Genomic DNA, 15,195 nt, shown 5'->3' on the forward strand with positions numbered 1-15,195 from the left:
CTCGTGAGTACAGACATGTCCCCTGGCGAGCTGCAGTTGAGGTTTTGTTGCCAGGGGGCGTCACCGAGCAGCAGGCAGGTGGATAAGCTCCTGCAGTTCACTGTGTGAGCAGGTTGAGAAAGAAGCGACACACACTCAGCAGCACAAGTGAAGCAGGTTCAACATAGAAAGGGACGGAAAAGAAAAACCTGAATGCTTTTTAAAACAAGCCTCCTGTGGTTTTAGGTGAAGGGGAGCGGAGCTGCCGGTGCGCTCTGCGATGTCAGCCGCTGTCAGTAGGCGGGATGGGAAGAGGAGAAGAAGCTTTACTTGCAGACGTTTCCTCGCTGGGTTGAGCAGCGGACAGTTAATTGCTACCTGAAGACAATTAAAGCAGCAGTTGAGGAGCGAAGACAGTGTTTGGTGTCAACTTTGAAGAAGCTGCTGTGTGCTGGAGCAGCCGGTGGATGTTGCGCCATGGAGATAAAAAGAAGACTTCGAGCCATGCTGATGTTAATATGGATTTTTCAAGGTAAGCCAATTAATTTAGTCGACGGACATTAAGCCGCGTGCTGCTGCAAGTGGCAGAGCCCAGTAGCAGGTTGTTATTGGCCTAGAAAGTGATAAATATATGTTTGGAGTAACATTTATAAGGGGGAGAACTGTTTCTCCTCTAAGATGCTTCCCCTGTCATCAAACTTCCACTTTTGAACCACTTAATAACACAATTTCTCTTTTAACTAACGTATTCCCAGTCATCGTCAAAAGTCTTTTTTCATGGGAAATGTTGCTTTAATCTTCTCAAATGTGGATAGTTTCTTCCTTCTCTCTGTTTTAATCTCATATTAAATTTAAGATCGTTTGTTTTTGGAGTGAAAATGATATTTATAACTATTTTCGATATTTTTTAGCCCAAACGATGAATCAGTTAATCGAGACATTTATCAGCAAATCGACGATTAATCGTTAGTTGCAGCCCTGTTCCATACAGAAACAAGCCAACGTGAGTGTTAAGGGTTAATTGTGGGGAATTAAATCACTTAAGTACTATACAGTAAAAAGTACTGCTGCTGCTATAGCTGCATGACCTTTAACCCAGGTTGCATTAACACCCGATTTAAATCCCGAGTGGCTGTAAATGTATTCAAATGCATCACTCAGTTTCGTATTATTGGCAGTTGGGAGCAGCTATTAGCCTGGTCAGATGCCAAAGATGTGTCAATATGAAAAGCCACCCTCTTCTCCTCCTCCTCCTCCTCCTCCTTTCCTCCTTCAGGAAAATTTTGAATTCAAATGCAGGAACAAGCACGCTGACAATTCATGAAATATGTAATTTTTATTGCTGAGGCTGCTGCTGCTGCTCGTAGTTTAACCAGAGGTCCCCTTTTAAGCACACAGCAGAGTACTCTTCATCTTAAGAGGGCATAATGTTGTTGCATGGTTGAATGCTCTGAAATGAATTTCAAGGAAGTCAAGAAAGTGTTGTTGCTTTTTTTGATGGTTATTGTCCCTTGTGAGCTTGGAAATAACATAAAAGCGCGAGTGTACCTGAAAAAAGAGGATGTCATTTAAAAGAATTCTGGACTAGACGTCCCAGCTGTCACATTTCGGGTCACTTATTTGCCACAAAGGTTCAACGTCCTGCAACCAGCAGTGTTGTTTTACTCGTCTGGCATGTGTGCATACACTTAAGCGAATAATTCATCAACATCACAAAGTAACATTGAATGTTTAAGAAGATAGGCAAATTGTTTGCATCGCTTTTACTCAACAGTCTCGATATAAAAAGAGTTTTTGTCATGTTTGTCTTTTTGAACTGTAAACATTTCATTTGCAGCCAAAACTGAGAGCCAGCTGGATGTTTTTACTCTACATAATCACAAACAAACACAAGAATATTGACTTGATGAGTGTTAAATACTCCTAATTTTCCTCGTTCTTATCAACACGTACAGTATTCTGCATCATTCAGAACTCAAAGAATCCCTTAAGGCTCCTCTGACTTGGCCATTCTTGCTCCTGTCAACCGTGGCGCTGCATCATTTCTTACCAGATGTTGGCTTTCCTCCAGTGTGGAAATCAGAGATTGTTCCAGCTTGTGTCTTTTATGTCAGGATTTGTTTGGTTCAAACTCAGGTTTCAGTGTGGCGTAGCACTGGAGAAGACAGAAAGGGGGCATTATATCCATCTTCAGCTGACTTTTGAGTGCTGAAATTACTTAGGAGGTGTGTATGTTGTCCTTTAAGAATGCAGAGGACACCTGGCTTAAAATCAGTGTTGCTCTTATGGGCTTCTGCATGGAAACTCACTGTGGCATGACATTACATCTGCTGTCCTTTGATTTGGTTCAACAGCTAAATAAAATGAAATAAATGAATGCTTGCGGCCCACTGACAAGTAACTTCAGCCGCTTCCTGTCCTGATGATCGAATGGATTTCTTTTAATTAGCATGATTGATTTCTGTTCACATTTCTGACAGCAGCCAAGCCTGTTATAAAAAATAAAAAACAACAACAGTGCTGCCTGTCAGAAATGTGAAAAAGTGAATCAGGAAACTGCAGGACAAAACTGCATCACCTGTCATTTTCAACTGGACCTGAGCAGAGTAGATGCAGCTGGTATTGATGAAACGCAGCAGCTCATTGGCTTCACATGAGATGAACCATAGCTAATTGACTACTGAACACAAAAATAAATTGGTTAATACTTCGCTGCCTGCGGGATTCTTTAATTTTTGATGATTAGAGACAGACGCTGAACATTTTATAACCACTGACAGCAGTAAATCACATTTTAGTTCTATCATAATGCCGCTGCCCATCAGATAGCACAAACTGGCCCGAGGACAGTCACAAGGTGACCTGGCTCCCAGCAGTCTGAGAGTTGCCAACCTCACCCCCCCTCTTGTAAAAATGCCTTTCTCTTCGGCCCGGCTATTAAAATGTTGTCATGTCCTCAGCTGATTGTGTTCAGTGACGGCTGGTTTGTAATGAGACGGGAGCCACTTGGCCCTGGTGTAAGCTGGTGTTTTGCGAGCCAGCTATATCCCTTTTCACAGAATAACTCACAGAGCTTAGGGTAATTCTGATTATGTATTGCATGATTAACTAAACAAGAAATTGGTCGGTCGATGGAACAAACAGCGTTCCCGGCAGGGTGCTGCATGAGAATTAACTATTAGGGCAAAGCTTCCCCTCTGGCTCGCCTCTGCTGCGACCGAAGTTTGTCGATGAAGAGTCAAGATGTGGAAGATATGTGGAGGAGAACAAGTCAAAGTCAAAGACTTTAACAGTCAAATCAGTTGCCCTTGAGTTTTTTCTTCTAGATACCAACGTGTGGGTGTGTAATATTGAGGTAGAGTTGTTTTTAGAAGAAGCCTTGTACAATGGAAAAGTAATTGTAATTTTACTAAGATGCTCCAAACTGCATTTTCCAGAGCTTTATTAGCCACATCTGGTGGACTTTGGTGGAGTTTGCTCAGTCATCACACAAAACGTTTTAATTGTAATCACGTGAAATTCATTGCTCATTTGATTTTTTATTAACATTAATTGGGTTGCTACACAGTGGTGTAGTATTCTTGTAAGAGGGTTGCCAGTTCCACTCCGGCATGCGGCTCTTCTGTGTGCAGTTTGCATGTTTTCCCCGTGTCAGCGTGGGTTCTCTCCAGGTCCTCTGGCTTCCTCCCACAGTCCAAAAACATGCAGTTTAGGTTTAACTGGTGACTTATATTAACTGTAGGTGTGACTGAGATTGTGAATGGTTGTCTGTTTCTGTGTGTCTGCCCTGTGATAGTCTGGCGACCTGTCCAGTGTGTTCCCCACGTCCCGCCCAATGTCAGCTGGGATCAGCTGCAGCCCCCCGCGACCCGAGTTCCGATAAGCGGTTAAGGATAATGGATGGATTAATGGGGTTTAACACAGGTGGCCCAAACAGTCTGGCAGTAAAGTGACAGGAAATCCAAATGGGAAAGGAAGTTGTTTTATCCATTTCCACTGCACTTTCTTGCATTTTAATTTAACAATATACCAAATTTCCCACCTTGGCCTAATGTAAAAACATTTTCTTCCAAGACTTTATTTTTTAACTATAGCAATTCCACTCAGGAGTTTTTTGTGCAAATTAAAAATGCACATGAAAACAGGTAGATGGAAACACATAATGACACCAGTGGTAGTTTAGTAAAAAAAAAAGATATTATTTGTTTAGTGAACATCTAGAGGAAGATTTAGATTGGCTGACTGCTGACATTGTTATCCCTTGGTGATTGATTGATTGATTGATTGATTGATTGATTGATTGATTGATTGATTGATTTTTTTAAAAATGTCACATGCTGCCTCCATGTTTCTGTCATCTGTTACAGCTTTTTTACTGTTGATTTCCATCTGACTGATCTGAGTGAATAAAGTCCATGAACTTAGCTAAGGGCAAGATACTTTTTATTAACAGCAGTGAAATAGATGAACCAACTAGATAAACTTATGAACAGGAGATATTTTTGAGTTGCAATGTTTTACTAATTAGAAGCTACAGTGTGTCCATTGTCTGTCTTTCACATGATTTTTTTTGCAAAATGCAAGTCCTTTTTAGTCTCATATTTGGCATAAAAAATAGGTCACAATCAAATAGTTTTTGTCAATTTTTCATTGCTGAAATCAACACAGAATGACACTTAAAGTCATATTAGATTGTTTCACTTCTAAGATGTATGACGAAGAATCTGATTTTTTTTTTACCGGAATCTCTTCTCAGAGAAAAGTGCTGAAATGTTCTCTCCTCCTGCAGACTAATACGCTGAAAAACATTAAATGTAAACAATAGCCATCTTTCTTCCGCTTCACCAGAACAATCTGCTGCTGAAAAACATCCTGGTGCCGTATATCTTCTTAGTCACTTTATTGAGCTGAATTAATCTTCTCTGACTCAAACTGGTGAATGCTACCAGTTCCCTGAATGGTTACATTTGTTAGACTGACGCATACCTTCGTGTGTGGGAGCCTAATTGATCCGGTCCACTGTGTTTGCCTCAAACACACACAAAGACCCCTGCAGAGGACACAGAGGCAGGAAGAGCCTGTGCTACCTAAAGGACTCTCTCATGTAAAACTAGGTCAAATTAATTGGCTCATGCTCACCACACAATAAAGAAGATGGTGGTGCTCACATTTTTTTAATGTTTCCACACACAACAGCTGCAGCATGTTAGACTTCATTCTGCACCCAGTGACAGTTACGGTAGTGGAGGTTGACAGGTGTTGATTGGAGCTTTGCGTGCCGGCTCATTGAGCTAATGTGACTTTTAGGCAGGTGATCAAAACAATCTGGATGTGCCGAGTTAACTTTGATGGATGTGCGACTATGTCAAAACTGACACAGCACAGATTTTTACACTCTGTTATATAAACTCAGAAGATTTTACCCTGAATAAAGCTGCAAATCGAGCGCTCCGTCTTTTTCTTCACTATCACTATTCCAGCAAACATTTATAAAGGTTCTATAATTAAATGAAGCGACCCTGTTCCGCCCACATCAGACAGAAAAATATGGCACACAATGTTAACTATTATGTTCACACAAACTCATCAGCATTTTTCTTGCTGAATGGCTCACTTTGATGTTTGGCTGCATCAGTGATCTGCTATCTGCAGCACACTTAAACAGCCCAGTTACTCTCATCATCATGCTTATTCAGTAAAGAACCTTTAAAGCAGTAACTTAAACTGTTACTTTAGGCAAAATGACTGTATGCAAAGGAAAATGCATCAATCATGACTGTCGAATATTGGGTTTATTGATGTTTGTTGTTTAAACTGGACGGAAAGACAGTTTTTTAACAGGGCAGGAGATTCAGCATTTCGGCCAATAACTCAGTCTAGCCAGTCAAGCTTGATATCAATAATAGTCTGATTGGTGTTAATTTGTTTAGTTTGGGAAACAATTAATTGAATCAGTGAAGTTGTAATGGAAAGCAGTTGACCTCCAGTAATGCACAGTGCAAGGCAATCACTCACATGAAGCCTAACATTATACCTCACTTTTATCTTGAGTATGTGGAACTGTGTCGGAGGTCTGGATGCTGAGGCATTTCCCTCCTCCCTTCTTTTCAGTAGCAGCTCCAAGTTATCTTTCTCTAGGTTATTTTGCTTTGTGTTAAAAAAAAATGGTAGTTTTTCCACAATGGATGTTTTCATTCACAGCTGTGAAACGGCTCTAAATGCTGCTTGCATTTCGTTTTTCCATCACTGCAATTATGTGCTCCATGGTGTGCTGCAGGTGCACAACGTGTTTTTGAGTGTGCATAGTACAACTACATCAATGGAGAAGCAAAGAGTACATACACTGAGATGTGTTCATGACATCTGAACGATACTCTTTGATGAAAATAAGTGTAATGTAAAGTAGAGATCGGTATGGATCCTGTTGACGTTAGAATCTATGTTAAAAAAAGATGATCTAGTATCTGTATTATTGATACGAGCAGCAGGGTAAACCCTGGACAGGTTCAGTCACAGGGCTGACACAGAGAGACAGACTACATTCACACCTACAGGCAATTTAAAGTCGCCAGTTAACCAGACCTTCATCTCTTTGTGAGGGGAAACCAAAGGAAACCCACGCAGGCACAGAGAGAACATAAAAATGTGAAACTGACAGAGAACCACATGTTTTGTTTGTAGCAGCAGTAATAGAGCATCTACAGCAGTTTGAACATGTTTTGTCGTGTGTAAGGATTTTGTGTTCTCATGTGTCATTCAGCAGTAGTCACTTTCTCAACTGACCTTTTTAAAATGTCGTCACTTCTGGAAAAACAAATCTGCTTCCAAATGTATTATCCACAGCGTCTTTCTATTAGCAGAAGAAGAAACTCAAATTATAACTGTCAATCACCTCTGCTCCAATTCAGAATAAAATGTCATGCTGTCTCAATAATATGCAAAACCCTGAGACGATGAATTTTTACTTATCTGATCTGATTTTAATACGTTTTTATTCAGCAGTAATGGATAACAAATTCAAAATGAAAATGGCTGACAGGATGTGGAAATACATTGTTAAAACCAGCAAAATTACTTTAAATACAATACATGAAAGAAACTCAAGCTGATGAGACATACAGTGTATCTAGCACTAGTGTTGTTACCAAGAGAAACCTTTAGTAAGGGATTCGTCGATTGTGAAATTCTGGGCTGATGCCAAGTTTAATTTGTTATTTATGTCTCCTCTTGTGCCAGGAAATATATATTATAGATATACTAAACTGTTTAATTGAATCAGCCTTTTTTTACACTATCTTTGAATGATCAAAACGTCAGTCATACAGATGTAATAAACAATACCTTTTTAATATAACCTTTTTTCACATACATATTTTTTAATACCTGCTTCAAAATCCTATTTGCCTGTACCTAAACTAACTACAACTACTAAAGATATTGTAAACATCTCTCAGTTTATTTCTCCTCTCCAACAAGATGTGATACACACACACAACAGACACTCACTGTTCACGCTGCACGGAGCACATAGATATTGCATGTTATTTGTGCCAGCAGTGAGAACTGCAGGTTGTTATTTCTCCAGTATCCGTGCACAGTTGTATTTCTGGAAATGGGGTCTCTGCAAAGAAACATGTCTTACAAACTGCATGTGGCTGATCTTTCTCTGAAACAGTGTAATGGCTGCCTTATTCTTTCATTATGATTTGAAAACAAAACACATGTGCACATGGCACCTGGTGCCCTCTTACGTCATGCCAGTGTCTTGTCAAGCCAGTGACTTCTTCTTCACATCAGCTTTGAATCCGTCAGGCTCAAACTACTGTTATTGGAGCACCACAAACGACAAACAGAGCATTTAGCAGTCTACAGATTATTGGTGAATGTGAGGCCTGTCACGATGACACATTTTTTAGGACGATATATTTAAACTATCACGATAAACGATAGTATCGATGTTGTTTTAGTTTTATAACGATATTAGACCATAATAAGTACATCCTTTTCTACGACAAGGTGTTTTTTTATCTCGAGAATATTAAACATTGGAATTGAAATGTGGAAAAGAAAACATAAATAGATAAACTACAACCAAAACAAATAAAATAGACTTTCAGGCTCTGTTAACAAAACAGTGCAATGAGATAATCATTATGTATTATATTAATTTATATTATAAATAACATATAAACAGCTGGAATGGCTGCTTGGGAAATAAAGTTGTTGTTTTTGCCAAATCGTACTGCCTGTCAAACATTTGCAGCTTTACTTTAAATACAACACAAAAAAGCACAAAAAGTCACACGTGTAAACAACAATATATTGAGTCCAGAAAAAAACTATCGTGTCCATTTTTATATATTGAACAATAAGTTGATATATTGTGATAGGCCTAGTGAATCTTTTTATCACAGTCAACATATGGTGAATCTGTGCTTGAAAGGCACCATTGGTAACTTTTATATAAATATGTTTTTGTTGTATTTGATGAAATTGACGGTAGTATATAAGAAGTTTAATCTATCAATAATGCCGATGACTACTGTTTTAAGAAGCACATTTTAGCATACTGTTAAGTTGTAAAATTATAAAGTTTGAGAGAGGAGACAAAGACCTGAAAGGTCTCACTCTACTTTAAATTCTGTCTTGTTTTTTTTCCCAGTTTCCTGACTACTTAATCTTTACGTGTTAGTTTGATAATGAATCATGTTTCATCACCAACATGTACACTTCATAAGGCCGCATTCAGCTGTTGAGCAATCAGTCTTCTCGAAGTTTTTAATTTTTAAAATGGAAGAAGAAATGTAAATGTCACAGCACAGGAAATTAAATGTACTTCTCCGTGTTTAAAAAAAGACATAGTGTGTAGTCACAGAAACAGGAGATTTATCCTCTCAGCATGAACCTAAAGCTGCAACATACTTCAATGGCGAGATGTATGTATGAATATGAATCACACTGAGAAAAACCACGGATGCTATGTTGAAAAGCAGTCTCTGTATATTCCATTGATTTTGTTGATTCAATTTTTAAACCGACTTCGCTGGTTGTAGCATAATTAAACTTAAATATTGCAGCTCATGCTGTGCAGCCAGATGCTTCACCTGTTGTCACCTCTCCACCCACATTCCATCTTCATGTGGTTAATGATGCGGTCGCTGGTGACCAGTCTGGTTCGTCCACCGGGGAGATGAGACTATCAGGACACTTTATGAAATCTTCCTACTCAACCAATTAGATCGTCTTTTTGGCTTTTAGTCTCACCTCGGCTGCAGCACCTTCACAGGGTCTGAATCATAAACACTCTGCGAAGGATGAAGCATCCAAATGAAGTGTAAGCTGCGTTTGTACTCGCTGAAGGTTCATCTCCCTGTTGATCGTTGCCCATAAATGATGCATCTCGGAGGAGTGTGTCAGACGTGGGCGAGGGTCGTGATGATTTAGACCAGGTGCACCCTGGGAAAATGGCACGCTCTAATGAGGTACATTCCCCTCTTTAAATGAGACCTTTGCGCTGGGTAGAAACCAGTGTGGGACTTCAGAGACCAGGCATACAAACACACACACACACACACACCCACACACACACACACACACACACACACACACACACACACACACAGACAGAACACGACATGTGATTTGCCAAGAGCCATTTATCTTAAAGAAACCCTGTTAATGCTGGTGAAAGCAGTGGTAACCTGCTGAAATTATTTTTTTAGACAACTCATCACAATTACTCTGTTCTTTTTAATGAAAATCTGCATCTAAACTGTAATTGCAGGAGGTTGCTACACTCTGACAGAGGCGCTTTTCTTTTAAAAGCAATATGACTGTTAAAAAAAAGACTGTTTCATCAGCATTTTAAAATGTTAGCTTTTATCCAGAGAGGAAGATTGATTTTCAAGGGTAAAAAGCGTGAAAACTGCTGGTCTGTAAAGAAAAAAAAAACCTTTTATTCTTTTGACTTTGTAGTGCAGGTAGGAACTGGGCTGTCTGGTGGCAGCAGATGAGTTTTGCAGTAAGACGCTCGAAGATTATAGTCCTGTTTGGCTGTTATAGTGAAGCAATAGAGGATGGGATTTTTTTCCTCTGTGGTGTCATAGGGTTGGATGGCTTTTTCTGCCACGTGGCATTGGTGATAGGTTAGTTTTAAAATGGTAGGTGATAGCCCTGTGAAACTGGTGATTTTTTTTCTTCCGTTGTACGTGGAAGGAACCGAATTGGAGTGTTTGGAAGCAGAGATGAGAGATTAGTATTCATTGAGGAGTGAGAGGCATCCTTGCTCCTTTCTCCTGTTGCTCGACTGTCTCGCCAGATGGAGGGGAGGGTTGTTGTGGCCAGATTAATGCAGTCATCTGGTTTGAGGTGTAACCTGGCCATACAGGCTCCAGGCGTGGTTATGTGAGGATAAAGAAGGTCCCTCGAGTCAATCCTGTGGTGGCGAGTTAACTCAACCGCACAGGCTGCGGTAATTCGTCCTCACAGATTAAAACAGCATTACGTTGTGCCTCTGTAATGTTACCACTTCTCATGTAATGCAGATGCACTCTTCTAGTAAAGCTTTCATTTTTATTGGATCTTACAGAAAACTCCTTAATATTTCATGATCTTGGAATTATAGGCTTCTGTGTAGGCCCTATGTGTTGTCTTGAGCTATTGAGGTTTACACATCTCATATAGCATAATTCTGTTTCATTGGCGAGAATAACATGCATCTATGCCTTCTGAACAGCAAGCAGCTCCACAGTGTTTCTTGATCCTGTCACATTTTACTCACAGTTGCCTTGTTTTTCACTGCAATATAAGTCCTAGAAAACCATTGCCAGAAGTATGGAGAGCTCTAAAATGCCTTCTGTATACCATAGCACAGTTAGAATTTCATAAATGAGGAAAAAAAAAGAAAACGCTCAAGTTTGTTACTTTACATATTGAACTATCCTGCAGTTTTGTCTGATTTTCAGTGAATTTTTGTTATCATTATGGCTTCCCAGTTGCGCCAAAGAGCGTAGAATTTCATGTTTTTTTACACAATGTAGTTAGTACAAGCTGTTTATTTTTGGCAAATCTTTATGGAGACATGTAGAATAAAGTGATTTTGAAGACATTGCACAATTTTAAGCTTCCTTTTTGGTTACTCTTTCTAACCAAAACCTTAGATGATATGTTCAAGGACCATTGGAAAGTTAAAACCCTGATGATAATGCCATTATTTCCATTATCTGAATCCCAAAATTGAAATTCAAAAACCTACCTTACTTACAAATGAATGATGATTTACGAGTAGTGAAATATTTGAGTCCAGCCCCAAATACAACTTTTTCTCATTAAAACATAGTCAAAACAAACCTTAGAAATGTGTGTTATAAAATGTTAGGAAGCGGTAGAAGATGCACATAAATAGTCAGATTACAATTTTAAGGTCACAATTTATTTTCTGTGCTCGTCTGCTCACCATGTATGTTACACCAAACCCTCCGGTGGTGGCCTTTTGTTTTTTTCCATAAATCCCCTCACTTCGTTTTCCAGCCCTCAAGTGTTTATTGCAGCTGTAACATCAATTTACTTTGTGGATCAAATTTTCACTCTGTTTGGACCCTCTGGTCGTGAGGCAATTGCCATTAGAATTAATACCTTCGGGGGTGTTGACGCTTAAAATAGAAACAACCTAGCAAGCAGAATATGAGGCCCAACAGTATTTTATAATCTCAGTTATCTGTCAAACCTCGGAATAATTGGCTCTTTGGGATGACTGAGAATTGAAGCTGGGCAGAGTAATGACCTTACCATCACTTGAGGTGACACTCCTGTCTGTAAGCTCCTCCAGATGTCATTAGTAGAACCCGGCTGGAATGATAAGAGGAATTTCTCCCCTTCTCATTGCTAATGTAAACCTCTGTATTCCTGCAAGGACTGTAGTCCTGTCCAGGTGAGATTCATGATACTTTGCATACCAACAAGTTCAGGAGAAATGTAATTCATTTACCAGTTAGTGAGCAACACACTGACATACCCACACAGAAAATATGATCAAAACACACACACAGGCTTCTGTGCAACAGTTCAAACGAGAAGCATTTAGGTCAAAAGAAAAAGGATTTGTATTTAGCATCAAACAGTGTTTCTACAGTTTACAGATTATGTGGAAATTCAGTGAAATATATAGTCAGTCATTAAAATTTCAAATAATTTGAATAGGATTAGATCTACAGGTTAGAATGAACATATTTTACATAATTTTAATCTAAATTCAATCGTGTCCAGTGCAGCTACGTCAAATTCAATGACTTCCCCCTCTTCATGTCATCATTACTTTAGTCAAGATGACAGCATATAAATACACCAGGGTACTCCAGACTATTATATGACTTTTTCACAGCACCTTAAACCTGAATGAACTGAAATAAACCATGCTGAGATATGTTTTGCTGATATTTCTGCTTGTGCTGCTTCTTCCTGTCTGCTCTCTGTGTCACTATGTGTTACTCCACACACACACTTCAGTATTCATTGCTCTTATGTTATCATCATATTCGTGGTGTTAGATGGTCTTAAAGCAACAATAATAATGTTAATTGCAATTATATCTGTGGCGATATATTGTCAAACAAAATGTGGTTATCGTGGTATCTTCATAATAGAAATCTTTGTTTTTATATGCCCTTTTTTCAAAAGCCTGTTTTTTATTTTATAATGCCATTTTTTCCAATAACAATAATTATATGTCTTACTATTCCATTGTAACCAATTAAGACGTGGTCTTGTGACCATTGGTGTAAAACAGACATGAATTGTACACAACATAAACGTGTCATGATTGGAACTCTTTAACTCTTTTAACTTTGACTCTGACTAAATAATGTGAAACTGTATTAACAGACAGTTCACACAGTCACTGTTTGGCAAAGGTGTTTGAATCGTCAGTTTTACAAATCACTCCGAAACAGTCTTGTGAGCTCTGACAAATAGCTTTTTTTAATAATGTCATATTTAGCAATCCTAGAAATTAAATTAGCCAGAAACATGACCTGCTTTGTGCAGCACTCTCCTGTATCTCTTTCAGCAACGTGGCAGCAGGCAGTCATGCATTAAGTTACATATATTAGGATCTATGGAGCCAGTCTTACCTCATATAGTTTTTTTTTTTCAGGAGGGGAATTTGCTCATTTCTATTTCCAGCCCAGAGGTTGGTTGGTCCTCTAAATTGATCTGGCGAACACAGCTGCTTCTAAGAAACCTGCTCACACCTGATAAGCCCAGTAACCATGGCACCTTTACCGGCAAAGCTCAGACTTCAAATATGTTTCATTTCAGAAGGGAAGGTGGAAGTCATAAACTTTCTCCGGTATCAAGTCTGCAACTAAAATACAGAATTAATTCTGAAACTGGTTAGAAACAGGAGAAACGATTCAGCCCTGAAAAATGTATTCAGCCTGTCTTTACTCCACATGTGACACGGTTGTCCCTAAAACATGTGTAGTTTTGAATTATTTGCAGAAAACAAACACATGCTGGAGTCAGAGAAACATAAGGAGGAATTCCTCTAAAATCAACCACCTCTAGATTGTTATATTAGCATGTGAGGGTATTGGTTGGTGGTAAGTTTTGATCAGAAGGTCTCCAACACTGACTTCCCTTAATTACCAAGCTATAGACCGTTTCAAAGTAAAATGTCTTTGGGTTTTGAACAGACAAAACAATAAGTTGAAAAAGACCTTGGTCTTTGAGAATCAGGATAGGCCTTTTTTTTTTATATATATATATATATATTATGACATTAAATAGACTGATGAATTGAATATTAAATCAACAGCTTAATCGATAATGAAAATAATTGTTTGTTGCAACCTTACTGCAAAGCAACAAGAAAACATTAAGTATATTAAATGGATTTACAAAAACCATTATACAATCCTAGCTCTGGTTTTGGTCTCCACCATCTCCTGAGAGAAATATCAGGCTCAATAGCTTTAGCCGCGACTTAACTTCCCCCGTTCTCCCGTGTGCTGCTTTCAGGTGCGACTCTGCCTCTGGAGCTCCTGTGGTTTTTTCAGAGGCAGACCATTAAATAGGCTCACTAAAAGGACAAAAATCCCATGCAGTTTTTCTGTTTTCTGTTATACATTGAATATCTTCAATAACTGAAATTGTTATGTAGCCTTACATAACTGCTCTGTAGTAAAGTGATGTTTCATTACGTCTAATTAAGTTAAATTTTTGGCAGGTCTTTGTGTTTGTGTTTTTAAATCTTTGTTGTTTTTGTGCATGAGCCAGTGTGAAATACACAATGAAAAATATGAGCCTAAGTTTTGTTGTTTGTAAATACAGATGGCATGCTTGTTTTGGTTGATTAAAAATGTGCCTGCAGACTAGAGAAGATAAAAGTAAAGCATTTTTCACACCCTCTCTTTTAAAATGAGCTTTAGAGTCACAACATTGACCGACAACAAAGCAGAGGTTAACAGCTGCTCTTAAAAGCTTAAAAGAATAAAGTTGCTGCAAATAACTTTTATCACAGATGTATTATTATTCAACGTTAAGGCAAAAATAGCTCTTTATGCCCTTAAAATTACCAGTGTTCTATTTTCACGTTGTAGCGAGCCAGTTTATGATTAATCAATGATTCAGACTAAAACATCTGCTGGTTTTGTAGCATTTAAGACGGCATTTCATTATTCATGTGTTCTCCTCCTCGCTGAAACAGACTAATTACCCAAAAGAAGGACAAAGTATGGACAGAGATCCTGCTGGAGTTTTCAGTAAAATCCTGGAGTGGAGACGACTGTCGTGCATTTAGATCTTCTAATCAGCGCACTCTTGTGTCCTCACCGATTTGAAATGAGAAAATTAGTGTTACTGCTGCAGTCACAGACATTTTACATCTGCGGTATTAAAGACGGACAGCTTTCCCTGCAATACCAGAGTGTTTTTATTTCTAAATCACAGGGTTGAAAAGTCAAGTGAAGCATGTAAAGGTCAAGTTTTTTGAAAAGATACTTTGTGGAATTAAATTATTTTGAGGTCAAATTTTCATCACACATTGCTGCACCTCCTACTGTGACTCTTTAAACCCAGTTGACTCTCGTTTGAACTTTGGCTGGCATTCCTCGTTTTCAGCCCACAAGTTTTCTGCCTAACATTCTTAATGTCATAGCAGAAAGTTCTCTGGATAACCTTTTACACTTACAGTCACCGTTCCACACCACCTGCGACACC

General features: G+C 38.8%; 1 protein-coding gene across 1 annotated transcript in view; it reads left to right on the top strand.

Moving 5' to 3' along the window:
* Positions 1-218: 218 nt before the first annotated feature.
* Positions 219-15,195, top strand: part of esamb (endothelial cell adhesion molecule b) — a 53,630-nt gene continuing 38,653 nt past the window's right edge. Inside the window, exon 1 of the mRNA XM_059331242.1 lies at positions 219-511. Coding sequence (XP_059187225.1) covers positions 457-511 — 55 coding nt within the window. The 5' untranslated portion in view covers positions 219-456. The remainder of the gene's footprint in view (positions 512-15,195) is intronic.

This window comes from Centropristis striata, chromosome 4 (genome assembly GCF_030273125.1).
Source record: "Centropristis striata isolate RG_2023a ecotype Rhode Island chromosome 4, C.striata_1.0, whole genome shotgun sequence".
Classification (NCBI taxonomy): domain Eukaryota; kingdom Metazoa; phylum Chordata; class Actinopteri; order Perciformes; family Serranidae; genus Centropristis; species Centropristis striata.